The sequence below is a fragment of the Sciurus vulgaris genome, assembly GCF_902686455.1.
Source record: "Sciurus vulgaris genome assembly, chromosome: 3".
Classification (NCBI taxonomy): Eukaryota; Metazoa; Chordata; class Mammalia; order Rodentia; family Sciuridae; genus Sciurus; species Sciurus vulgaris.
The window spans coordinates 159301891-159329315 of NC_136463.1; the positions used below are offsets into that span (position 1 = coordinate 159301891).

General features: G+C 36.7%; 2 protein-coding genes across 12 annotated transcripts in view; one reads left to right on the top strand and one right to left on the bottom strand.

Annotated features, from left to right (window-relative positions):
* The window catches only part of MDH1B (malate dehydrogenase 1B), a 34849-nt gene extending 29023 nt beyond the window's left edge, over nt 1-5826 (bottom strand). For 2 of the 10 annotated variants that reach the window (XR_013762345.1, XR_013762346.1), the window contains exon 1: nt 5477-5824. Coding sequence is in view for 5 of the 10 variants with exons in the window: in XM_079130663.1 (XP_078986789.1) it covers nt 5477-5498 (22 nt within the window). In the remaining 5 variants the exon portion in view is untranslated. Of the gene's footprint in view, nt 1-5404 lie in introns of all 10 variants that reach the window. The other 8 variants (XM_079130663.1, XM_079130661.1, XM_079130660.1 and 5 more) reach the window with 7 other exon arrangements.
* Nucleotides 5790-27425, top strand: part of FASTKD2 (FAST kinase domains 2) — a 33789-nt gene continuing 12153 nt past the window's right edge. The window contains exons 1-7 of one of the 2 annotated variants that reach the window (XM_079130589.1): nt 5790-5897; nt 6556-7391; nt 10289-10392; nt 11309-11417; nt 11697-11820; nt 12079-12218; nt 13567-13739. In XM_079130589.1, coding sequence (XP_078986715.1) covers nt 6654-7391; nt 10289-10392; nt 11309-11417; nt 11697-11820; nt 12079-12218; nt 13567-13739 — 1388 coding nt within the window. In that variant the 5' untranslated portion in view covers nt 5790-5897; nt 6556-6653. Of the gene's footprint in view, nt 5898-6018; nt 6151-6555; nt 7392-10288; nt 10393-11308; nt 11418-11696; nt 11821-12078; nt 12219-13566; nt 13740-27425 lie in introns of those variants that run through there. The other variant, XM_079130588.1, reaches the window with a different exon arrangement.

Below are 27425 nucleotides of genomic sequence, written 5' to 3' on the forward strand. Positions count from 1 at the left end.
TTCTCTTACTAGCACTCTCTTCTGTTCTTCACAATGACTATTCCAAATTATGTCCATTTCCTCCAAATCTCTTCCCCGACCCCACCATTTCTCTGCACTATCACAAGATGGTAGACAGGGGCTAGAGATGGACTGCAGGACTGCAACAGAATAAAGAAAAAAACAAACAGAAGAAAGAGAAGGAAGAAGGAGGAGGACACTGACAACAGTGATGATGACAATAGACAACCCTGCTTTCTACTTTACTAAAACCAAACCAAACTAAACACAAAAGCCTCAGTTGGGAAATCCTGCAATCTCCTGCCATCATACCTGCATACCAGTCTGCATCTGGTTCCATCCTTTCCTCCTCTCTCCTTTTCCATGGAAGAGGAATCCCATCTCCTGTCTCAGTCTAATCCTACCACTTACGTACACCTTGAATCACTGCATCTTCTACCCTCTAAGAAACCTTGCTGAACTGATTATTTTCCACAGATAGAATCTTATCTGTTTCTAATGCTCCCTTTCCAACACATAAATGTATTTGAGTTATACTAAGTATCTCTTGTGCTAAAAAACAGAGTTCAACTGAAAGCATTCCCCCTAAAAACTGGAACAAGGCAGGGATGCCCTCTTTCACCACTTCTATTCAATATTGTCCTTGAAACTCTAGCCAGAGCAATTAGACAGACCAAAGAAATTAAAGGGATACGAATAGGAAAAGAAGAACTCAAACTATCCCTATTTGCTGATGATATGATTATATACTTAGAGGAACCAGGAAATTCCACCAGAAAACTTTTAGAACTCATAAGTGAATTCAGTAAAGTAGCGGGATATAAGATCAATGCACATAAATCTAATGCATTTTTATACATAAGTGATGAATCTTTGGAAAGAATAATCAGGAAAACTACCCCATTCACAATAGCCTCGAAAAAAATAAAATACTTGGGAATCATTCTCACAAAAGAGGTGAAAGACCTCTACAATGAGAACTACAGTACACTAAAGAAAGAAATTAAAGAAAACCTTAGAAGATGGAAAGATCTCCCATGTTCTTGGATAGGAAGAATTAATATTGTCAAAATGGCCATACTACCTAAAGTGCTATACAGATTCAATGCAATTCCAATTAAAATCCCAATGATGTACCTTACAGAAATAGAGCAAGCAATTATGAAATTCATCTGGAAGAATAAGAAACCCAGAATAGCTAAAGCAATCCTTAGCAGGAAGAGTGAAACAGGGGGTATTGCAATACCAGATCTTCAACTCTACTACAAAGCAATAGTAACAAAAATGGCATGGTATTGGTACCAAAATAGACAGGTAGATCAATGGTACAGAATAGAGGACATGGACACAAATCCAAATAAATACAATTTTCTCATACTAGACAAAGGGGCCAAAAATATGCAATGGAGAAAAGATAGCCTCTTCAACAAATGGTGCTGGGAGAATTGGAAATTCATATGCAACAGAATGAAACTAAACCCATATCTCTCACCATGCACCAAACTAAACTCAAAATGGATTAAGGACCTTGGAATCAGACCAGAGACCCTGCAGATTATAGAAGAAAAAGTAGGTCCAGATCTTCAACATGTCGGCTTAGGACCAGACTTCCTCAACAGGACTCCCATAGCACAAGAAATAAAAGCAAGAATCAATAACTGGGATAGATTCAAACTAAAAAGCTTTCTCTCAGCAAAGGAAACTATCAGCAATGCGAAGAGAGAGCCTACAGAGTGGGAGAAAATCTTTGCCAATCATACTTCAGATAGAGCACTAATCTCCAGAATCTATAAAGAACTCAAAAATCTCTACACCAAGAATACAAATAATCCAATCAACAAATGGGCTAAGGAAATGAATAGACATTTCACAGAAGAAGATCTACAAGCAATCGACAAACATATGGAAAAATGTTCAACATCTCTAGTAATAAGAGAAATGCAAATGAAAACCACCCTAAGATTCCATCTCACCCCAATTAGAATGGCGATTATCAAGAATACAAGCAACAACAGGTGTTGGGGAGGATGTGGGGAAAAAGGTACACTCACACATTGCTGGTGGGGCTGCAAATTAGTGCAGCCACTCTGGAAAGCAGTGTGGAGATTCCTTAGAAAACTTGGAATGGAACCACCATTTGACCCAGCTATCCCACTCCTCAGGCTATACCCAAAGGATTTAAAATCAGCATACTACAGGGATATAGTCACATCAATGTTCATAGCTGCTCAATTCACAATAGGCAGATTGTGGAACCAACCTAGATGTCCTTCAATTGATGAATGGATAAAGAAACTGTGGTATATATATACAATGGAATATTACTCAGCCATAAAGAATGATAAAATTATGGCATTTGCAGGCAAATGGATGAAATTGGAGAATATCATGCTAAGTGAGATAAGCCAATCTCAAAAAAACAAAGGTCGAATGATATCGCTAATAAGTGGATGATGACACATAATGGGGGGAGGGAAGGGTTAGTGTTAGGGTTAGAGTTAGGGTTAGGGAGGGGGGCAAGAATGGAGGAAGGAAGGACTGTATAGAGGGAAAAGAGGGGTGGGAGGGATGGGGGAAGGGAAAAACTAACAGAATGAATCAAACAACATTACCCTATGTAAATTTATGATTACACAAATGGTATGCCTTTACGCCATGTACAAACAGAGAAACAACATGTATCCCATTTGTTTACAATAAAAAAAGAAAAAAACCCCCACAAAGTTCTATGTGCCATTTTCTATTAAAACTTCTTTTAAAAACACTCCACACTTGCCACCCTCAATTCTCCACTTCAAGTTATTTCTTATGCCACTGCCATCTAGTTTATCTAACAATTCTCTAGGTTACTAGTGTCTTCTGTGCCACTAAATACAATGGATTTTTAAAAATCTTTTTCTTATTGACCCTTGACAGTACTTGCTACTGCTACCCTCCTCCACTCTTTGAAAACACTCAGTATAATGGGGCATTCTGCAGGTTTTCCTTCTACCTTTTGGGCTATTCTTCTCTATACTTTGCAGGTCCCTATTCCCTTATTGACCCATTAAAAACATCATTGTTCAAGGCATCTTATCTTTGTACCATATGTATTCTTCTTAGCCAATCTCCACTCCCTTGGTTTCAAGTAGCAATCTATATTTCCAGCTAGACCTTTCTCTGTACCTAGATGTCAACATATACCCTTCAATATTCTTCCATTTCCTTCTAAAAGTCTCACAGGTATTCAGTATGCTATGATAGCTCCCTACCAAATGTACTCCTTCTCCTATGTTCTTTTTATGTTCATCTTCCCAGTTACTTAAGAATATAGAGCATCTGGAGTATTTAGCCTATTCTTCTGTTTAATTTTTTTCAATGACTCCTAATCTATCCAGTTATCCCAACCCCCAAATAATTACACATCCAGTTCTATAGTTTCTGCCTCCTTCATGTCGCTACAATTCACTCACTTCTCTCCATTCCACCGTCCATGGTGCTAGGGCAGGTTACCATCAGTGCTTTCCTGGTCTATAGTGTCAGTCTCCTAACTGGTCTGTGGGCATTCAGTCTTTCTCTCCCACACCACGGCATGATAGTCAGACAGACAAAATGCAAATATGATTATGTTCTCCCCTTCTAAAAACTTTTCGGTTACTTTGAATAAAGTCTAAATACTGAATGGGCTCAGAAGAATCTACATTATCTACCTCAGGCCTCGTCTTAAGACAGTCTCTTCTTTGTACTCTTTGCTCCAGTGCTACTAAACTTATTTCAACTTTATGCTTATTGTATACTCTCAATTATCACTAAACTAGTTCTCCTCACTCCTACTCACTCCCTGACACCCATGTTTCAATTGCTCTGCTCCTCCCTATCTCTTCTCTTTTAGGTGACTTTCACCTTTCAGGTATCTATTTAAATTGCTCCCTGTGGGAAGCCCTAACCTGTCTAAGTAAGATTCCCTGCCACCACTACTGAAGAACTCTACCTTGCAACTGTCGTACACAACACTCTCTGTAAAATATCCAGTCTTCCAAAGCTACAGTTAGTCAATGCTCAAAAATATTCTTCTGAATGAAGCAAAGGAAATAGATTTGGGCAGATGGTAAATATCTATTGTGTTCAGTGCATCCAAGAAGTTGAGTAAGACAAAGAATGAACAGCTTTAGTAAAAGTCATTGGCGACTTTGGTGGGGCCACTTTCCATAATGATGCAGAAGTGGAAGCCAGATTGAGTGAAATGAAGGAATGAAGATAGAAGAGCAGTCTACTCTTTTAAGAAACTTGCTGAAGGCTCACACTTGTAATTCCAGCAGACTCAGGAGGCTGAGGCAGGAGAATTGCAAGTTAGAGATCATCTCAGCAATTTAGGGAGACTCTGAGCAACTTAGTGAGACCCTGTCTCAAAATTAAAATTAAAAGGGCTTGGGGATGTAACTCAGTGGTAAAGTGCCCCTGGGTTCAATCCCCAGAACCAAAACATGGAAGGAAGGAAGGAATGAAGAAAGGAAGGAAGGGAGGGAGGAAGGAAGGAAAAAAGGAAGGGAGGGAGGAAAGAAGTGAAAGAAGTAAATAAACTTGTTGAGAAGAGGAAGAAACAGGTACAATATCAGCCCCCTCCATGGTTCCTTGCTGCCAGTTCACTCGCTCACCTTGCATGGCTGCCAAGATGGGCTTCCTAAAATGTAAACCCATGAAGGACTCTCCTGTCTAAAAATTTTCATAACATTTTTGGAATTCCCTATTGGTTTCAAGATACAGTGCACGCATGTTTGCTAGGTGTGTATGAGGTGCAAAACAATCTGTCTGTCTTCTGTTCCTGTAGATCTAGCTCCAAGGACCCATATTCAGATTATCCATTAGACCATGAGGCTTTGACCCTCTGTCTTTATCTGGAATGGTCTCCCTATCCAAACCTTCACAACTCAGTTCCGCAACAGTTCCCCTAGTGAGTTCCTTGTGCCCGTCTTACCCCAACCCCCACCTCCAGATTCGGGGTGTATTCTTCCAGAGGTCAGGGGACCTTTCCCTCATTTCGTTGATCGCGCCATATCGAAAGTATTTCATTGCGTGTTTTTGTATCCCACGAGAACGAATACTCCCCGAAGACAAGAATGCATCCCCCTCCCCACCGCCCACCGTATCCCCTGTGTTCAGCTGTGCTTGTCAAAGTGTCACGGTCCAATACACTTCTTTCAAAGCACGAGAAAGCCTGAGGCGGTCCGTATAGAGGCTGGAGATGTTAGAATAAAAGACAGGTAAGAAGGTCACTGTGTTCAATGAATCGAAGAAGTTGAATAAGACAGACTAAACCGCTTTAGTAAAAGTCACTGGTAATTTTGGTGGGGACAACTTCCATAAGAGGCAGAAATAGAAGCCAGATTGAGTGAAATGAAGGAACGAGGACAGAAGAGCAATCTACCCTTTAAGCGGCCGTGGGAGGCGAGTTGTTGGCGTGTCGAGACACCTGTGGGCGAGCGCGGGGATCACTCACCCGCAATCACGAATTTGGCCATGTTTAAACGAAATCCAGAGGCAGGGACCGCGGCGGCGCGGTTTCCGAGCAACCGCGCCGCCAAGAGTGGCGCAAGCGCAGTCTGAGGCTGGCGCGTTGAAGTCTGACGCCCAGCCGGTTAGGCAAAGTTGTGACTTGAATGGATTACGTTTCAGTGTACGCTATACGTTGTCTTTATAAGCTCTGTGGTTTCCTCTATCCCTAGTCTCCATCTCTGCGTTCAATAAAATTAGCCATTCTTTTTGGTAGTCTTATTTTCCTCTCCAAACCTACCCTTCTGCAACCGCCACGAACAAACCCTTTTTGACCTGTAAGGGAATCCGTAAAATCTCGCGATCCGCGCGGCTGTCGGCAGAGTTATCATGGCGGCCTCCGTATGTGGCCACGGGTTCAGCTCTAGGTGAGTGGAGAACGAGCGTCGGTGGGGCGACAGGCAGTATAACACCCCGGACTTTTTGCCCTAGGGAGAAAGGTCTGAGGAGTAGCCCGGGCAGTGAGTTTAAGGAGGAAGGTTAAAGCTGGGTGGCCCAGCTGCAGAAGGACGTTTACACGGGTTGTGGGGTCTGGTGAGCTTGGCTGGTTACATCTTCCAAGCATGGGGCACATCACTTTTACTTTCTGCTTCCTGTCCCGAGCGAGTCCAACTTATTCAAGTCAGTATTCTTAACTTTCCGTGTTCTGTCGCGCTTAAACATCATGTTGAAAAGTACCCATCAAAGTTAAACCTTTTATTTCCATTGAAGATATTTGCAAGGCAGTACATACAAAAATTTCTTCCGCAGAGGAAGCTTTAAGGAAGAACTTTTCATCAGAAATTCACCAGAAATCCTTTGTTTTGTTTCTTTTTCTTTCTTTCTTTCTTTTTTAAAGCTAGTTTTTGCAAGGACTCCTAAATGGTAAAAGTGAAGGAAGCCCATATTGGTGAAATAGTTTTATCCTTTAAGTGTAAATCTGGTGGATCAGTAGTTTCCCACCTTAGCCTCTGTTAAATACATTGTGTTTATTTAAGTAGAAGTTTGGTTTAATTTTTCTTTCTTTCATTTCCCTGTTCCTTACAGGAAAACGACAGCACCTGCTCTCTTTCATTAACAGTAGTGACTTTTGTTTCATACTGGCAACTTTAAAGCCATTTGAAAGTGTTTCAGTGGACAGCAAAATGAACAACAAAGCAAGTTCCTTTCTATGGAACCTCAGACAATTCAGTACTTCACTTCCAAAAAGCAGAACTTTGAGGCAGTATCCTTTGGGATTTTGCAGACCAAAAAATGCTCATTCAAACAGGAAGCTAAGAAACCTTCTGTTAAATGACTTTCATAATGGAATGCAGACAGCTGTTAGACATCTCTTTCAGGGTGCATTCATTTTAAAATCAGGATATGGTGACTTTCAAACAAAAGACTTAAGCACCATAACTGTCTTTAGAGTCAACAGACTACTTTGTTCTAGAAGCTTATCCATTGACTCAACACGTTCTCTTGTCTCTGTTGGTACATCTGATAATGAATTGAAGAAAGTAAACTTCCATCATAAGACCTCTGGTGAAGATGTGCTCACCAAGGAAATAAAACCAACCCCTGTGAGCTATAGAAAACTGTCTGAGGAATGTAATTCCCTGAGTGATGTTTTAGATACATTTTCAAAAGCACCTACATTTCCTAGTAGTAACTATTTGTCCGCCATGTGGACAATTGCCAAAAGAATGTCTGATGACCAGAGGCATTTTGAAAAGCAGTTGATGTTTAATCACCCTGCATTTAACCAGCTGTGTGAGCAAACATTAAGAGAAGCCAGAATTATGCACTATGACCACCTACTGTTCAGTCTTCATGCTATAGTGAAGCTTGGAGTCCCTCAGAATACTCTTCTGGTACAGACGTTGCTGAGGCTAATCCAGGTAAAATTTAATGGAGTCTTAAATTTGTTTTTACTAAGTTTATCATATTTTGAAAGAATGGAGGGGGGAAATAGATGTTTAGCTACCATAAAAGAGCTATAATTTATTTTTGCATTTATATTATTTAGAGACCTTAAGTTAGGTCATTTCTTTTGCTTGGAAATCTTTGAAAGCCTGCCACCTTTTACGTTCTTCAGTGTTGAATAATAGTGAATAGGTTAAAATGGGGAAAGATACATGATTTACAGAGAAAGGTTGGATAGTCAGAGGAAGGACTGTTTATTGGATATCGTTACCTCTTACTTATATAATCTTATTTAATTCTCTTAACAACCTTTGCAGATGAGGAAACAGTCCCAGATATTAAGCAGTTTGACTAAGGTCACACAACTGGTGTATTCATTTATTCACATAACAAACATATATTGGTTGTCAACTACGTGCAACTTGCTGCATTTGTCAATGGGAAGGAACATAAAGATACTTTAAATATGATTCCTTATAAACATGAAGTTTATAATCTAGAGGGGAAGACATGTATTTTGCAGGCAGTTACAAAAATAATCAACATTCCTTTAACGAGTCATACTATCTTATTGGCACTGTGCTAAACACTACAGAATATAATTGTAAACAGAATGCTAACCTTATAGAGCTCCCAGTGAAATAAAAGAAAAATACAGGGTTTTATAAGAGGGGGTAGCATAGGTTTCCAATGTAAGTTGTCTTCATGATGGGAAGATGAAATGAATCAGTGTTTGAAGCAGAGATATATAAAGTTTGAATACAGAATTGTCTCATGCAATCCTTAGTATAGCCCTTTAACGTAGGTATTGTTACTCTCATTAATGATTAGGAAACTGAAACTTAGGTTAATTACTTCCCCAAGATATGTACCTGTTAATGTCCCTATTTTTAGGTACAGATTGAATATCCCTTATCTGAAATGCTTGGGATCAGAAATGCTTCAGATTTTGGAGCTTTCAGATTTTGAAATACTTGCATAGACCTTACCACTTGAACCTTTACCATTTTTAACCCAGAATCCAAAATGCTCCAAAATCCAAAAAATTTTATTGACAATGTTTTAAGTTTCAGATTTTTGGGTTAGGAATGCATTATCTATACCTGGTAAGTCTTTGTTGATTGAATGAATACCTAGTCCACGGTAGAATTGGGATTCAAGTCCCCAGTAAGAGATGATACCTAAGCTGAGACCAAAGGATGACCAGCAGTTGAAGGGATGACCATCTTGTTGAAGTACAGGATGATGTGGTTGTATGTTTGAATGAATGGATAGTAAGTTGTACCCATTGTGGCCAAGGGGTAGGAACTGGGGACAAGTAGCCTGGTGGCAGAACATAAGGCTAGAAAAAAATAAGCTCAAATTGTAAGGAACCTTTTATACCTGCTTTAGGGGTTTATATTTATCTCGTAGGCAATGGGAATCCATTGAAGGATTTTAAGTCGAGGGTCGACATGGTCAGATTTGTATTTTCAGTCACTGAATAAGTGGAAAATGCATAGGAAGTCAGGATGAAATTAGAGGGGTGAGCTTTTGGTTTCAAACAGGGACATCAGTGTCCTGTTTGATGTCATTGATAATGGCACCAGATGTCAGGAAGGTTTAGCTCATTAAATTAATCATTTAATTTGCTTTGTAAGAGTGGATACCTCAGACTTCTAAATTCAAATCATAATAAAATAATGTTTCTTTTAAAGAAAGAATTTCTTGGAAATAATTTGACATGTTATTTATTCAAGAATTGGGTTCATAAGTGTATGAGAGTTTTTAACTTTCTGCATTACTGTGATTTACTCATGTCTTCAATTAAGAACTAATTTTTATTTCGCATGTATATTCGTTTCAACTACAGAATGTCCATGCTTATTTGGTAGACTTACATATTCTTTCCCTATGTAGTTATTTAAGAGTGACTATAATAATCACTACCTAGTCAGCGATGCTCTTACTGTACTAGATTTTGGACAGATATTCACATCAGTATTGCATTTACACTGGTGAAATATAAGCAGTGGATATAGAAATTTGCAGTCAGAACCTCTGTGTGTATGATTGTCTCACTGCCATCAGTGACTTTTACCCTTCAAACATGGTTAGATAGATTTTACTTTCTCAGCAGATTTTGATGGAGTACCACAGATTGTTAAGGATACCATCTCATGGTAACAAAACCTCTTTTTCCTTCCAGACTTATTTTTATCATTATCTGGTTCTGACTCAATATATTATGACTGGTTAGTGATGTAATTGTAGCAAAGAGCATACCTCTTTTGGCCTGATTTCCTTAAATGTGATCATAATTAACATTATGAGGTATGTAGAGAGAGTAGTTGTGATTAAATTTTTGAGTAGCAGATAAACTGTATTCTTAGTATTTATTTTCCAAATTATGTCCACTGCCATTTCTTGGATCAAAATTAGTACCCTAAATAAAGGGACCTCAAGGAAGGATTTGTGGAGCGACCCAGATAGTGGTAGTAAAATGTGACAGGAGATTCACAACTGAATTTGATAGCTTGATACTCAGGAAAGGATATAGGTAAATTAGAAGGACACAGCCATCTAAGGGTCTTTAGGAAGGAGCAAATTGCTCTGTATACCTCAGTAGCTCTAATATTACTATATCATGTTGCCTTCATGATAGTCTAGGGTCCTAAGAAGAGGTAAAAATAATGTTTGATAAAACTTGTCACTTATTATTAAATGTAAAAATGTATGGATGCATAAGAGTTGTTTATTGTGAACTGACTATATCGATTACTCTTTGTTACTTAGTCTTTTACTTGAAGGCGTCAGGTCAGTGGTTTGGCATGAATGAGATAGCCTATTCTGTGCTCATCACCTTTAGTGTTTTTAAATTATATTTCAATAGGAACGTATCAATGAGTGCGATGAGAGATGTCTTTCAGTTTTGTCGACTCTTTTAGAGGCAATGGAGCCATGCAAGAATGTGCATGCTCTTCGAGCAGGATTGCGGTGAGAATTCTTTTTATGCTTTCTTCATGTACTTCTCTCTGTTCCTCTTAACCCTGGAGATTAAAAACTGAGATGAAAATGAGCAGGAGAACAAGGGGAGGGAAGGCATTGTTGGTAGTTAAATTTTAGTAGTTTATTGAACTTAAAATCCTGACTGTATGAAATAAAGTTGGAAATAATATATATTTTTTAGGGTTCACCATATAAAAAGTTGTGGGCCACATTGAATTCTAAATTAATGTATTTTGAAAGATGGTAGAGTGCTTGCTTAGCATGTGTGAGTCATTAAGTTCCGTCTCCAGCACAACAACAACAACAAAAAAGAAAAAATGAAAACTGAAAAAGAACTTACTACTGATGTGGGGTGGGGAGAATTGACATGTATATTCAGTTCAAAATAGTTATGTGGCACTGTTTAGGTGTTACATGAACTGAGCTGAAAGGGAATTTATAAAATTGATGCAACTGACCTAATGGCATAGATTATTGAGTATAATTTTATTTTTTGTTGACTGTGCCTGAGATATCTCATTATAATCTCCTGTGTGATTTATTCATTAATGAAGAGCATAATAATGTGAGAGGAAGTAGTGCTAGAGTGGGCCTAGACCATTCACTAACCACTTACACTTTCTTGGACAGCTAGATCATGTTTATGGGCTTCATGTTTCTTGCCTGTAGAAAAGTGGGAGGCGGACCAAATGAAATTTTAAGATACCTCTTCTTGGGGCTTGGTTGTAACTCAGTGGTAGAGCACTTGCCTAACGTGTGAGGCACTGGGTTCGATCTCAGCACCACGTATAAATAAATGAATAAAATAAAGGTCTATCAACATCTAAAAAAGGTTTTAAAAAAAAGATTTATCTTCTGGTTTAAAGATTCTAGAATTATAACAATTTATTGTGCTTAATGACAGGATACTAGTTGATCAGCAAGTTTGGAAAATAGAACATGTCTTCACATTACAAACTGTGATGAAATATATTGGAAAAGATACACCAGTTGCTCTTAAAAGAAAATTGGAGGTAAACACCTGAATTTTCTCTAGAAAAAGAAGATTTGAAAAGTCTTGTGATATGCTATCTCTTCCTGAAATCAGTTTTTTTAGGAAGACATTGCTGTGCTTTTGGGTTAGGCTTTGCTAAAGTGAATTAAGACATATTTATCTTACATGTAAATATATACATATTTACTTGTCTACTTGAGTTATTTTTCCTAAACTTCATCCTTTTTATTTAAAAATAAAAGTTTATTTTTCCACAGATGATAAATTAAATATAAGCTTATTATTTTTTTTTTTTTAGATGAAAGCCTTGAGGGAATTAGACAGATTTTCTGTTTTGAATAGCCAGCACATGTTTGAGGTATTAGCTGCCATGAACCACCGTTCTGTTATACTCCTGAATGAATGCAGTAAGATGGTCGTAGGTAAGGGAAATTTTTCTTTCATGACTTGTAGCATCTTACCTACTGTTTTAGATTATATCTCTTATGTTTTTAAGACTTCATGTTGATATGAAGAAAATCTGATGATATGGTTAAATCTGAACTTTGTTTTTGCCGTTAGTATTGTTTTTTGACAAAACATATTGCTGTTTTTTTCTAAAGAAACAAAAGTATTGAGCGTTGTGAATCTTACATTCAAAACTGGTAATTTTGGTTTGTTTATTTAACTCATTCTTAAAGATAATATCCATGGATGTCCTTTTAAAATATTGATCAGCATATTGCAGTCCTGCAAAGACCTCCGATACCAGAATTTAGATCTATTCAAGGGAATAGCAGATTATGTGGCTACAACTTTTGAAATCTGGAAATTCAAACAAGTGAGTATTTTATCAGTTGAGAATAAACTTCAGAAAATTTTGAGAAGCATTTTAGTTTATTTTGCATTTTAAGCATTTCTCTTTTTGCTTTAAAGCATTTAAGATACCAAAATATTTCAATGCTAAATAGACTTTTGAAAAATATGCTCTGTATTATTTCTGTCTAGCAACAGTTACTTGTTAATATACTGTTCAATTTTTTTTTTTTTTTTTTTTTTTTTTTTCGGTGAGTGCCAGGGTTTGAACTCAGGGACACTTTACCACTGAGCCAGATCCCTAGTTCTTTTATATTTTTTAAATTTAGAGACAGGGTCTCACTGAGTTGCTTAGGGCCTTGCTAAGTTGCTGAGGCTGGCTTTGAACTCTTGATCCTCTTGCCTCAGCCGCCTGAGCGGCTACTGTTCACTCTTTTAATCATCTTTCTTTGTGAAACAAAAAATTGCATTGTCCAAAATTTTATCTTCTATTTGGTTTTCAAAAGGTTGTATGGTATTTTAGTTAGATATTTGGCATTGTTCATACATTTTCCTTGTTGGATTTTGAAACATAAAGAAGGGTAGTTTGACAGGCTTATAATGTTTGAAGAATAAAATGTTATTACTTAATGATCATATCTATTGTTTCTCTCTTAGTAAAAGTTTAAATTTAAGAGTGGTATTTAATAATATAAACATGTAAATATTTATATTACAAGCTGGCAAAAATTCCTTTTTCCAATGAAGTAGGTGGTAACCGATGGATTACTAGGTTCAGTTTACTTTGGAGGGTAAGATGAATATGGACTTTATTATGGGACTGATTTTGGAAAGAGTACTAATTATTGTGCTAAAGACCAATAAAGAAATTAGAAGTGAACTGGAAATTTTATTTTAATCATAATATTTCAGCTTCATTCTTTTAGAAATTAATATTAAATTTAGAAAGTTTTGAGTTATCACATGTATTAGAAACTAGGAAGTATTTAGGTTTGGAAGTGGGAGCAATTCAAGATTTGAGTTGGTCATTTTGAAAAAATTCTAGAAAAGGTGTATTTAAAAGTAATTTTCAGATCAGTAGTATGAAATGCATGTTGGAATTTATTTTTAAATGCAACAGAAGTAAGGAAACCATTGTATGCCTAATTCTCAGCTTATAAAAAGAAATTGCTTATTAACTTGATCAAGAGATTGCTTATTAACTTGTTCAAGAATTAATGAATCAGATTTTATGAGGAAAAGATATTTTTCCTTTTTAGGGAGTATTCTGTTCAGGACAGCATATTGCTGTTTAAATTTTTTGAAATTATAAACTTAATACTAGCGTAATGTGCCTATTAATTAATGAGTTTCCCCTCAATTCTCTTTTTAAGGTTCTTTTTCTCCTCCTCTTATTTGCAAACCTTCACTTTCGACCTGTTGGTTTGATGGACTTGTTTATGAAGAAAATAATAGAAGATCCTTTGCTCTTAAGCTCGAGGAACATTGTCTCCATTCTTCATGTATATTCTTCTCTCAATCACTTCTATGAATCCCAGAACAGAGAGTATGTACTTTTTTTCTTTTTACCTTTTTGTTGTCATATTACATACATATAGAAAAGATTGTCAACCAAAAGCTTAATGAATTACCACAAGGGAACATATCCACAGTCATCATCCATGTCAAGAGATGAAACCTGGTATTTCTTACTCAGGTATGAAGTTGAAACAGAATTTTGTTTTATTTTTGCTATTCTTTGTCTTTCTTGTTTTTGGTTCTTTATATTGTTCATTTATTGTAGGAGTTTTCATTTTAAACTCAGTTTATCTCCTCAGTTCCTAAATTCATAGTTCATTTTTTAAAGCTTGGTTGAAAAGTCAGGAATTTAAAAATTATTATTATTTATTGTGGTAAGGACACAACATGAGATCTACCCTCTTAAAACTTTTAGTGTGCAACACAGTATTGTTAACTATAAGCACAGTATTGTAGCTCTCTAACCATAATCATCTTACCTAACTGAAGCATTGTACCTGTTGAACAATAGCTGCCCCATTTTTCTCTCCCTTCCCCCATTACTGTGGCAACCACCAGTCAATTCTTTTTCTGAGTTTGATGTTTTTTTGGTGTCTAAAAAGTGAGATTATGTATTATTTGTCCTGTGACTAGTTTATTTCATTTAGCATTATGTCCTCCTAGTTCATGTGTGTTGCTGCATATGGCAGAATTTTCTTCTTTTTTAAGATGAAATAATATTCCATTGCATATATATGACAGATTTTCTTTATCTCTTTGTCTGTTTATGGACATTTAGATTGTTTGCATATGGTGACTGTTATGAATAATGTTACATTGAACATGGGAGTGCAGGTGTCTTTTTGATTCTTATTTCAGTTTTTATGAATATCTGGGTGTGGGATTGCTAGATCATATGGTAGTCCTGCTTTTAAATTTTTGGGAGAATCGTCACACTGTTTTCTGTAGTGGCCACACCATTTTGCATTTCCAACAACAGTGTGCAGATGTTCTGATTTCTTTGCATCCTTGCTATTATTTATCATTTTTTCTTTCTGTAATAGCCAGGTGTGAGATAGATACCTCATTTTGGTTTTGAAATGTGTTTCCCTGCTGATTTGATTAGTGATATTGAACATCTTTTCATATGCTTGTCAACTATGTGTGTGTCTACTTTGGAAAAATGTCCACATAAGTCCTTTGCTTGTTTTTAAATCATGTTGAATTGCTGCCATTGTGTTGTATTCGTCATATACTTTTGATATTAACCAACTGTCAGATATATTTTCTCCCACTCTATTTTGATTCTGTTGATGGTTTCTTTTGCTATGCAGATTTCCTTGTCTGTTTTTGCTTTTGTCATTTGTACTTTTGGTGTCATAGTGAAGACAGCATTGCCTGTACCAATGTCAAAGCTTTTCCTGTCATGTTTTCCTCCTAGGAGTTTTAGAGTTTCAGATTTTAGGTTAAACTGTTAATCCATTTTGAATTGACTTTTGTGAACAGTGTAAGATAAAGGTCTAATTTTATTCTTTTGAACGTGGATATCGGTTTTCCCAACACTTTTTTTTTTTTTTAATGAAAATAAATTTACCTTTATTACTAAGCAAATATATTTCAAGTGGACTCTATCAAGAAAATTTCAATGAATTCCAAACATAAATAGAATGACTAATAACCAAAAACTGGGAGAAAAAAAAAAAAACACTAAATGTCCCCCAAAATGCATGGTAAACTTCAATACTGTTCATACTAGTCACCAAGAAAAAGCAAATTTACTCATTACAATTAAAGATGTCTGCAAATCTCTAAGTCATTATGCTGAGAAAAAGAAACAGGAAAAATAAGGATTACTAACTTCAGCACTTAATAATTTTTTTTAAATAAAAATGGAATCAGAGATCAGAGGGACAGTAATTATACCCATGCTTTCTTTTTTTAATTTATTTTTATTGTAAACAAATGGGATACATGTTGTTTCTGTTTGTACATGGAGTAACAGCATACCATTTGTATATTCATAAATTTACATAGAGTAATGATGTTTGATTCATTCCATTATTTTTTTCCTTCCCCCTACCCCTCCCACCTCTCTTTTCCCTCTATACAGTCCCTCCTTCCTCCATTCTTGTCCCACTCCCACCCCCCACTAAGAGTTATCATCCGCTTATCAGTGAGATCATTCCTCTTTTGGATTTTTGAGATTGGCTTATCTCACTTAACATGATATTCTCCAATTTCATCCATTTGCCTGCAAATTCCATAATTTTATTATTCTTTATAGCTGAGTAATATTCCATTGTATATATATATACCACAGTTTCTTTATCCATTCATCAATTGAAGGGCATCTAGGTTGGTTCCATAGTCTGGCTATTGTGAATTGAGCTGCTGTGAACATTGATGTGGCTGTATCTCTGTAGTGTGCTGATTTTAAGTCCTTTGGGTATAGGCCAAGGAGTGGGATAGCTGGGTCAAATGGTAGGTCCATTCCAAGTTTTCTAAGGAATCTCCACACTGCTTTCCAGAGTGGCTGCACTAATTTGCAGTCCCACCAGCAATGTATGAGTGTACCTTTTTCCCCACATCCTCGCCAACACTTATTGTTGCTTGTGTTCTTGATAATCGCCATTCTAATTGGTGTGAGATGGAATCTTAGTGTAGTTTTGATTTGCATTTCTCTTATTACTAAAGATGTTGAACATTTTTTCATATATCTGTTGATTGCTTGTACATCATCTTCTGTGAAGTGTCTGTTCATTTCCTTAGCCCATTTGTTGATTGGGTTATTTGTATTCTTGGTGTAGAGATTTTTGAGTTCTTTATATATTCTGGAAATTAACGCTCTATCTGAAGTATGAGTGGCAAAGATATTCTCCCACTCTGTAGGCTCTCTCTTTGCATTGCTGATAGTTTCCTTTGCTGAGAGAAAGCTATGTAGTTTGAATCTATCCCAGTTATTGATTCTTGCTTTTATTTCTTGTGCTATGGGAGTCCTGTTAAAGAAGTCTGATCCTAAGCCAACAAGGTGAAGATTTGGACCTACTTTTTCTTCTATAAGATGCAGGGTCTCTGGTCTGATTTCAAGGTCCTTGATCCATTGTGAGTTGAGTTTTGTGCAGGGTGAGAGATAGGTATTTAGTTTCATTCTGTTGCATATGGATTTCCAGTTTTCCCAGCACCATTTGTTGAAGAGGCTATCTTTTCTCCATTGCATATTTTTGGCACCTTTGTATAGTATGAGAAAATTGTATTTATTTGGATTTGTGTCCATGTCCTCTATTCTGTACCATTGATCTACCTGTCTGTTTTGGTACCAATACCATGCTGTTTTTGTTACTATTGCTTTGTAGTATAGTTGAAGTTCTGGTATTGCGATACCCCCTGTTTCATTCTTCCTGCTAAGGATTGCTTTAGCTATTCTGGGTTTCTTATTCTTCCAGATGAATTTCATAATTGCTTGCTCTATTTCTGTGAGGTACATTGTTGGGATTTTAATTGGAATTGCATTGAATCTGTATAGCACTTTTGGTAGTATGGCCATTTTGACAATATTAATTCTTCCTATCCAAGAACATGGGAGATCTTTCCATCTTCTAAGGTCTTCCTTAATTTCTTTCTTCAGTGTTTTGTAGTTTTTATTGTAGAGATCTTTTACCTCTTTGGTTAGATTGATACCCAAGTGTTTTATTTTTTTTGAGGCTATTGCAAATGGAGTTGTTTTCCTCATTTTCCTTTCAGCTGTTTCAGAGCTTGCATATAAAAATGATGTAGATTTATGCGTGTTGATTTTATAGCCTGCTATTTTGCTGAATTCATTGATGAGGTCTAGAAGTTTTCTGGAGGAGGTTTTTGGATCCTCTAAATATAGAATCATGTCATCCGCAAATAGTGACAGCTTAAGTTCCTCTTTTCCTATTCATATCCCTTTAATTTCTTTAGTCCGCCTAATTGCTCTGGCTAGAGTTTCGAGGACAATGTTGAATAGAAGTGGTGAAAGAGGACATCCCTGTCTTGTTCCTGTTTTTAAAGGGAATGGTTTCAGTTTTTCTCCGTTAAGAATGATGTTGGCCATGGGCTTAGCATGAATAGCCTTTACAATGTTCAGGTATGTTCCTACTATCCCTATTTTTTCTAGTGTTTTCAGCATGAAGGGGTGTTGTATATTGTCAAATGCTTTTTCTGCGTCAATTGAAATAACCATATGATTCTTATCCTTAAGTCTATTGACATGATGGATTACGTTGATTGATTTACGGATGTTAAACCATCCTTGCATTCCAGGAATGAACCCCACTTGATCGTGGTGCACAATTTTCTTAATATGTGTTTGGATACGGTTTGCCAATATTTTGTTAAGGATCTTAGCATCTGTATTCATCAAGGATATTGGTCTAAAATTTCCTTTCCTTGATGTGTCTTTTCCTGGTTTGGGTATGAGGGTGATATTAGCTTCATAGAATGAGTTCGGTAGGGTACCCTCCTTTTCTATTTCCTGGAATACTTTGAGAAGTATTGGAATGAGTTCTTCTTTGAAGGTCTTGGCTGAGAATCCGTCTGGTCCTGGGCTTTCTTGGATGGTAGATTTTTAATGGCTTCTTCTATTTCATTGCTTGATATTGATCTGTTTAAATCGTGTATGTCCTCCTGGTTCCCAACACTTTTTATTGAAAAGACTATCCTTTTTCCATTGTGCATTCTTGGCATCCTTGTCTGTTTTTATGCCAGTACCACACTGTTTTATTTAATGTAGATTTGTAATAAATTTTGAGTCCAAAAAGTGTCATGACTCCAGCTTCCTTTTTCTTTACCAAAATTGCTTTGGCCATTCAGGCAATTTTGTGATTCCCATATGAATTTTAAAGTTATATTTTTCTCCTTCTGTAAAAAGTGCCATTGGAGTTTTGATGAAGTTTGCATTGAATCTGTAGATCATGTTGAATAGTATGGACATTTTAAAAATATTGTCTTACAGCCCATGAACATGAGATGTCTTTTCATTTATTTATGTTGTCTTTAATTCATCAATGTTTTATAGTTTTTAGAACATAAATCTTTTACTTCCCTGGTTAGTTTTATTCCTAAATATTATAATCTTTTTTATGCTATTATAAATGGGATTGTTTTTCTAACTTCTTTTATGGATAGTTCATTGTTAGTGTATGGGAGTAAAGCAAATACTTCTTAAGTGAATATTTACTTATTTTTTTTCCCTATTTATTTATTTAACCTAATCGTTCTGGCTAGGATTCCCAGTATCATGTTAAATAGAAGTGGTGAGAGAAGGTGTTCTATTTCTGATCTTAGAGGAAAAGATTTTAGTTTTTCACCATCGAATATGATGTTAGCTATGGGCTTTTCATATATGGCCTTTATTATGTCAAGGTGTATTCCTTTCATACTTAGTTTGTTGAGAGCTTTTATCATGAAAGAATGTTCGATTTTTTTCAAACTTTATTTCATTTATTAAGATGATTGTGTGATATTTCTCCTTCATCCTGTTGATTTGGTATATCACATTAATTGATTGCATATGTTGAACCAGCCTTGCATCCCTAGATAAGACTTGCTTGGCGTGTAGAGTCTTATAATATGGTGCTGAATTTGGTTTGCAGGCATTTTGTTGAGGACTTTTGCATTCATGTTCATCTAGGATATTGACCTGTAATTTTTTGTAGTGCTCATTTCTGGCTTTGGTGTGAGGGTATTGCTGATTTCACTAGTTTAGAAATGTTTTCCTTTCTTCAAATGTTCGGTCAAGTTTAAATAGGACTGGTGTTATTTCTTCTCTCAATATTTGGTAGTATTCATCAGAGAAGCCTTTGTGTCCTGGCTTTTTCATTGTTTTCTTTTCTTTCTTTTTGCCGTGCTGGGAATTGAACCCAGGGCCTCTCTTACGCTAGGCAGGTACTTTACACTCATGCTAGGCAAGAGCTACGCTCCAGCCCTGTTGAGATTTTGATTATTGATTCCATCTTCTTATTCCTTATTGGCCTGTTGAGACTTTTTGTATATTTCTAGGAATTCATCTATTTCTTCTTGATTATCCAGTTTGTTATCATGTACTTTTTCATAGTAGTCTTTTATGATATTATTATTTCTTTGACATTACTTATAATATCTCCTTTTTTAAAACTGATTTTATTTATTTGAATCTTCTTTTTATTTTCTCCTGCTAGTCTTGTTAGGGGTTTGTCAGTTTTGTTGACCTCTTCAAGAAACCAAGTCTTAGTTTTGCCAATTTTTGTCTGTTCTTTATTTCACTTATTTCTATTAGAATCTTAATTCTACTAATTGTAAACTTTGTTATTATTTTTTAAAGCTTCTTGATGTATAAATTTAAGTTGTCTGAGATCTCTCTTTTACTGCTATAAACTTCCATATTTGTAACTTTTTCTGCATCCCATAATTTTTTGTGTTGATGTTTTTGTTGAAATATTTTCTGGTTTTCCTTTTGATTTCTTCTTGGACCCACTAGTTCAAGAGTGTATTATATGATTTGTGAATTTTCCACTATTCTTTCTGTTATCGATTTATGGTTTTATCCCACTGTGGTCTGAAAGGAGACGTGGTATGATTTCAGTTTTCATAAAGTTCTTACGACTTTTTTGTGACATGACACTTGACTTGCCCTTGTGAATGTTCTGTGTGCACTTGAGAAGCATGTGTTCTGGTGCTGTTGAGTTGTTTGTTCTATGTGTCACTGTTTTGTTCATTATACCTACAGTATTGCTCAAGTTCTTTGTGTCCTTATTCCTTTTCTTTCTGGATGTTCTATCCATTATTGAAAGTAGGGTACCGCCTATCCAAGAACATGGAGGATCTTTCCATCTCTTAAGGTTTTCTTTAATTTCTTTCTTTAGTGTTCTGTAGTTCTCATTGTAGAAGTTTTTCACCTCTTTTGTGAGATTGATTCCCAAGTATTTTATTTTTTTCAATGCTATTGTGAATGGGGTAGTTTTCCTAATTTCTCTTTCTGAAGATTCATCACTTATGTATAAGAATGCATTGGATTTATGAGCATTGATCTTGTAACCTGCTACTTTTCTGAATTCACTTATGAGTTCTAAGAGTTTTCTGGTGGAATTTCCAGGTTCCTCTAAATATATAATCATGTCATCAGTGAACAGGGATAGTTTGAGTTCCTCTTTTCCAATTCATATCCCTTTAATTTCTTTGGTTTGTCTAATTGCTCTGGCTAGAGTCTCAAGAACCATATTGAATAGAAGTGGTAAAAGAGGGCATCCCTGCCTTGTTCCAGTTTTTAGGGGGAATGCTTTCAGTTTTTCACCATTTAGAATGATATTGGCCATGGGCTTAGCATAGATGGCCTTTACAATGTTAAGGAATATTCCCACTACCCCAATTTTCTCTAGTGTTTTGAGCATGAAGGGATGCTGTATTTTATCGAATGCTTTTTCTGCATCTATTGAAATAATCATGTGATTCTTAACTTTTAGTCTGTTGATATGGTGAGTGACATTTATTGATTTTCGGATGTTGAACCAACCTTGCATCCCTGGGATAAAACCCACTTGATCGTGGTGCACTATCCTTTTAATATATTTTTGTATGCGATTTGCTAAAATTTTGTTGAGAATTTTTGCATCGATGTTCATTAAGGATATTGGTCTGAAATTTTCTTTCCTTGATGTGTCTCTGTCTGGTTTAGGTGTCAGGGTGATATTGGCTTCATAGAATGAGTTTGGAAGGGTTCCCTCCTCTTCTATTTTATGGAATACTTTCAGAAGTATCGGAATGAGCTCTTCTTTAAAGGTTTTGTAGAACTCGGCTGAGAACCCATCTGGTCCCGGACTTTTCTTTGTTGGTAGGCTTTTGATGACCTCTTCTATTTCATTGCTTGAAATTGATTTATTTAAGTTGTGTATGTCCTCCTGGTTCAGTTTAGGTAATTCATATGTCTCTAGAAACTTGTAGATGTCTTTGAGGTTTTCTGTTTTGTTGGAGTATAGATTTTCAAAATAGCTTCTAATTATGTTTTGTATTTCACTTGTGTCTGTTGTGATATTTCCTTGTTCATTCCAAATTTTAGTAATTTGAGTTTTCTCCCTCTTTCTCTTTGTTAGTGTGCCTAAGGGTTTATCAATTTTGTTTATTTTTTCAAAGAACCAACTATTTATTTTGTTAATTTTTCGGATTGTTTCTTTTGTTTCAATTTCATTGATTTCGGCTCTGATTTTAACTATTTCCTGTCTTCTATTACTTTTGGTGTTAGTCTGCTCTTCTTTTTCTAGGGCTTTGATGGAAAGATCTCCCATGTTCTTGGATAGGCAGAATTAATATTGTCAAAATGGCCATACTACCAAAAGTGCTATACAGATTCAATGCAATTCCAGTTAAAATCCCAATCATGTACCTTACAGAAATAGAGCAAGCAATTATGAAATTCATCTGGAAGAATAAGAAACCCAGAATAGCTAAAGCAATCCTTAGTAGAAAGAACGAAGCAGGGGGTATCGCAATACCAGATCTTCAACTATACTACAAAGCAGTAGTAACAAAAACAGCATGGTATTGGTACCAAAATAGACAGGTAGATCAATGGTACAGAATAGAGGACATGGACACAAACCCAAATAAATACAATTTTCTCATACTATACAAAGGTGCCAAAAATATGCAATGGAGAAAAGATAGCCTCTTCAACAAATGGTGCTGGGAAAACTGGAAATCCATATGCAACAGAATGAAACTAAATCCCTATCTCTCACCGTGCACAAAACTCAACTCACAATGGATCAAGGACCTCGGAATCAGACCAGAGACCCTTCATCTTATAGAAGAAAAAGTAGGTTCAAACCTTCACCTTGTTGGCTTAGGATCAGACTTCCTTAACAGGACTCCCATATCACAAGAAATAAAAGCTAGAATCAACCACTGGGATAGATTCAAACTAAAAAGCTTTCTCTCAGCAAAGGAAACTATCAGTAATGTGAACAGAGAGCCTGCAGCGTGGGAGAATATCTTTGCCACTCATACTTCAGATAGAGCGCTCATTTCCAGAATCTATAAAGAACTCAAAAATCTCTACACCAAGAATACAAATAACCCAATCAACAAATGGGCTAAGGAAGGAATTCACAGAAGGTGATGTACAAGCAATCAACAAATATATGAAAAAATGTTCAACATCTCTAGTAATAAGAGAAATGCAAATCAAAACTACACTAAGATTCCATCTCACACCAATTAGAATGGCGATTATCAAGAACACAAGCAACAATAGGTGTTGGCGAGGATGTGGGGAAAAAGGTACACTCATACATTGCTGGTGGGACTGCAAATTAGTGCAGCCACTCTGGAAAGCAGTATGGAGATTCCTCAGACAGCTTAGAATGGAACCACCATTTGACCCAGCTATCCCACTCCTTGGCCTATACCCAAAGGACTTAAAATCAGCATACTACAGAGATACAGCCACATCAATGTTCATAGCTGCTCAATTCACTATAGCCAGATTGTGGAACCAACCTAGATGCCCTTCAGTTGATGAATGGATAAAGAAAATGTGGCATATGTATACAATGGAATATTACTCCGCCATGAAGAATGATAAAATCATGGCATTTGCAGGCAAATGGATGAAATTGGAGGATATTATGCTAAGTGAGATAAGCCAATCTCAAAAAACTAAAGGACGAATGATCTCGCTGATAAGCGGATGAGGACATATAAGGGGGGGTAGGAGGGGTTAGCGTTAGGGTTAGGGTTAGGTTTAGGGTTAGGGATAAGGTGGGTGGTAAGAATGGAGAAAGGAAGGACTGTATAGAGGGAAAAGAGAGGTGGGAGGGGTAAGGGGGAAGGGAAAAAATAACAGAATGAATCAAACAATATTGCCCTATGTAAATTTATGATTTTCAATTAAAATTAAAAAAATTAAATTAAAAAATAAAAAAATAAAAAAAAAGAAAGTAGGGTACTGAAGTCTCCCACTGTTATTATGTTACAGTTGCTTACCCTTTTCAGATCTGTCAGTTTTTGCTTTGTATATGTAGGTGCTCTGATATTTTATAATTGGTATATTTTCATGATTAATTAACCCTTTTATCATTAGATGATGACCTTCTTTGTCTATTTGAGAGGTTTTGACTGAAAATCTATTTTGTTTGATACAAATATGGCTACCCTTGCTCTTCTTTGTTTACTGTTTGCATGGGATATATTTTCCCCTCTCTGGTTTCAGATTATGTGTGTTCTTAAATCTAAAGTGAGTTTCTTGTACACAACATGTAGTTGGGTCCCGTTTTTGATTTTAAAACCAATTCCGCTGCTTTATGTCTTCATTGGGGAGCTTAATACATTTACATCTAAGTAATTATTAGCAGAGAAGGATTTACTATTGCCATTTCACTATTTTCCATTTTGTAATCTTTTTTCTTTTTTCCTTTCTTGCTCTCTTCCTGTATAGTTTGATATGTGCTATTATTCTTTTTTTTTTTCTTTTGTGTATTCTTGATAGGTATTTTATTTCTGGTTACTATAGGTCTTACATAAAGCATCACTGTAGCAATGTGTTTAGGATGGTAACTTCAATCACATACAAAAACTGTACATTTTTCCCCCACTGTTGTTATAATTTAGTATCTATTAACACATTTTTTATATAATTATAGTACTCAATGCCTAATTTTTTAAAACTTTTATACTAGAATTAAAAGTGGTTTGCAAACTACTCTTTACAGTATTGTCTTCTATATTTTAATGTATTTACCTTTGGTGAGTTTTCTACTTTCATATATATATATTTATTGTTTTTATATTTATATTTATTGTTTATATATATATATATATATTTGTTGTTTCTCCTTTTTGTGGTACTGAGGATTGAACTTAGGGGCACTTGACCACTGAGCTCTAATTCTCAGCTCTTTTTTATTTTTTTATTTTGAGATAAGGTCTCACTAAGTTGCCCAGGCTGGCCTTGAACTTGTGATCCTCTTGTCTCAGCGTCCTGAGTTGCTTGAATGAACCACTGTGTGTACCACTGTGTCCAGCAACTTTCATGCACTTTTGTATGGTTGTTTTGTGTCATTTCATTTCAACTAGAAGAATGCCCTTTAGCATTTCTGTAAGGCAAGCATAGATATTCTCCCTCAGCTTTTATTTGTCGGAAAGTCTTTGTCTCTCCTTCATTTTTAAAGGGCTGCTATCCCAAGGATAGTTGGGATATTATCCCAAAAATAGTTGGGATTTTTGGTTGGCAGTGTTGTCTTTCAGCACTTTGAGTATATTATTCCACTCCATTTCTGCCTGCAGGGTTTCTGCTGAGAAATCTCTGATAGTGCTGTGAAAGTTCCCATATATATGTATATGGTGAGGTACTTTTTTCTGCTTTCAAAATTCTGTCTTTGTCTTCGCCTTTTGACAATTTGATTACATCGTGTCTCAATATAGATTTCTTTGGGTTTATCCTATCTGGGGACGTTTGGGCTTTTTGAGTATGGACATCCATCTTCCCAGGTTTGTAGGGTTTTGGCTACTGTTCCTTTAAATGAGGTTTTGGCTCCTCCCTCTCTCTTAATATAGATATTGGTGTGCTTGATGAGGTCCTATATGTCTCTTAGACTTTCTTAATACTTTTTTATTCTCCCCACCTTTTTGATTAGAGAAGTTCAAATGACCTGCATTTGAATTAGCTGATTTTTTTTTTTTTTTCCTTCTGCTCAAGTCTGTGGTCTTTCTCTCTAGTGGATTTTTCAGAATAGGTGAAACTGGAGTTTTGAGGTGAAACAGGATTCGCCACAGCTGCTGGCAGGTGAGAGCAGAGTTTCTCTGATTCTGCTGGTGATTGGGGTTTGCGTAAAACCAAGAAGTGTGTTGCAGCTCTTAATGGTAGGCCATGCCCTCCCCTGTTGTAGCAGAACCCAGCTCACCTGCAATTTCTCATTCTTTCTGGGTTCTTGTCTTGTGACTTCAAAGAATGAAATCCATACAATAGGATGAGTGAGTCTAAGAGTAGGATTTATTAAAGAATAGAAATAGGAACCAAACTCTGAGGATGGTCTACTAGCAGTGTGTTGCTGTGCTGCTTGGAGTGGGCTTCTGTAGCAGGAGTCCTACTGTGCCCAAGCCTGGTCTCCAAAGGGTGACAGGTAGCATACCTTGGCTCTCAGTGCCTCAGTGCTGCCACACCTATGTGGCAGGCCCCACACAGCTGCAGACTGTGCTTACCACCTGTGCTCCCACCCACCTGGGCTGCTTTATGTCTCTGCTGCCACTTCTTGCCAGAGTCCAGTAGGCTGGCGATGTGGCTCGGCAGCCATGGAGTCGTGTCATTGGTAGTATAGTCTTCAGGTCTAGAATCTCTTTGGCTCTTTTTTGTGGTTTATTATCTCTGTTGATGTCCTCATTTTGTTCATGTATCATTTTCTTAATTTCATTTACTTGTCTGTGTCCTCTTGAAATTTATTGAACTTCTCTAAGACAATTATCTCATATGCTTTGTGAGGCAGCTAATGAATATCCATTTCTTTGGGGTTGATTACTGGAGATTTATTGTGCTCCTCAGATTGTTATCATGTTTTTCTGATTCTTGGTATTCAGCATAGCTCTGCATCCATGTCTACACATTTAAAGGAACAATTGCCTCTCCCTGTCTTTACAGACTGGCTTTGTCAAGGAAAGACCCGTACCAATCAGTCCAAATACAGAATGTGGGGGTGTCACCACCTTTTCTGTGAACGTGTTTTCTCTGTACTCATAGGTTCCTAATTAGAGATTTTTACTGGTTCCACTCTTTCAGGAACCCATAATCCCTTGCTTCCTCTAGTGTCTGCTGAACTGCAGGCTTGGGCATTGGTGGTACACCTCATTCCTTTCCTGTCCTATGTGGAGAAGACTTGAGATGAATCCTTTTCCTAATCTTGGAGAGTTGTGTTGGCTGCTGCAAGCACCAGTCCCTTTTCCTTTCTTATTAATTTCTCCTTGGCTTCCGAACTGAGCTTGTTCTACCTGCGTGCAGATGTGAGGCAGGATAGGAACTGGCACACTGAAGGCTGTGATGTTGAAGCCGTGCTCACTCCTCTCCCTTGCTCCCGAAATGAAGCCCTCTGTTCGACACTTTCTCTCAATCTTGTGGAGGTGTGCTGGGTGTAGAAAGTCACCCACCCTTTTTCCTTTGTTCTTAATTGCTTCTCAGCATCTGAACTATTCTGGTTCCATCAATACCTCATGTGAGACCAAACAGAAATCAATCTCTCAGTCTACATGCAGAAAGGTCTGTATGCTGAAAGTCCAGCTGAAAGTGCATGCACCACTCTTTCCTCCAGGAGAAAAGTTGCAGGCCAAGGTGATCTCTCATGCTGCTGAGCTGTGCCCACTGGCAGGAGGGGCTGGTGTGCATAAAGAAAATTGCTCTCTTTATCTATGTTCATGCAGCTGTTCTTGGTTTTGTGTGCCTCTAAAATACTACAACCTCTTAACTGGATTCTGGACTCCCACACAGCCTCATAAAGGCTTTCTGGTCTCTATATCTTTGTTAAATCAATTTTTCTGTGGGGCAGTTAGGACTGGACCTTCTTATTCTGCTATCTTGCTGATATCACTCCACTATAGTTCATTTGGTCCCAAGCTACTGCTTTCTCTTGATTTTAGCCACAAACATGTAGCAATTTCTTAGGTCTACCAGTTGTTCTATACCTTTTCTTTCCTTCCTTTGGATCTTTCTTTCTTTTTGGGTCAGTTAGGATTCATTAAAAAGTAGGTATGTATATAA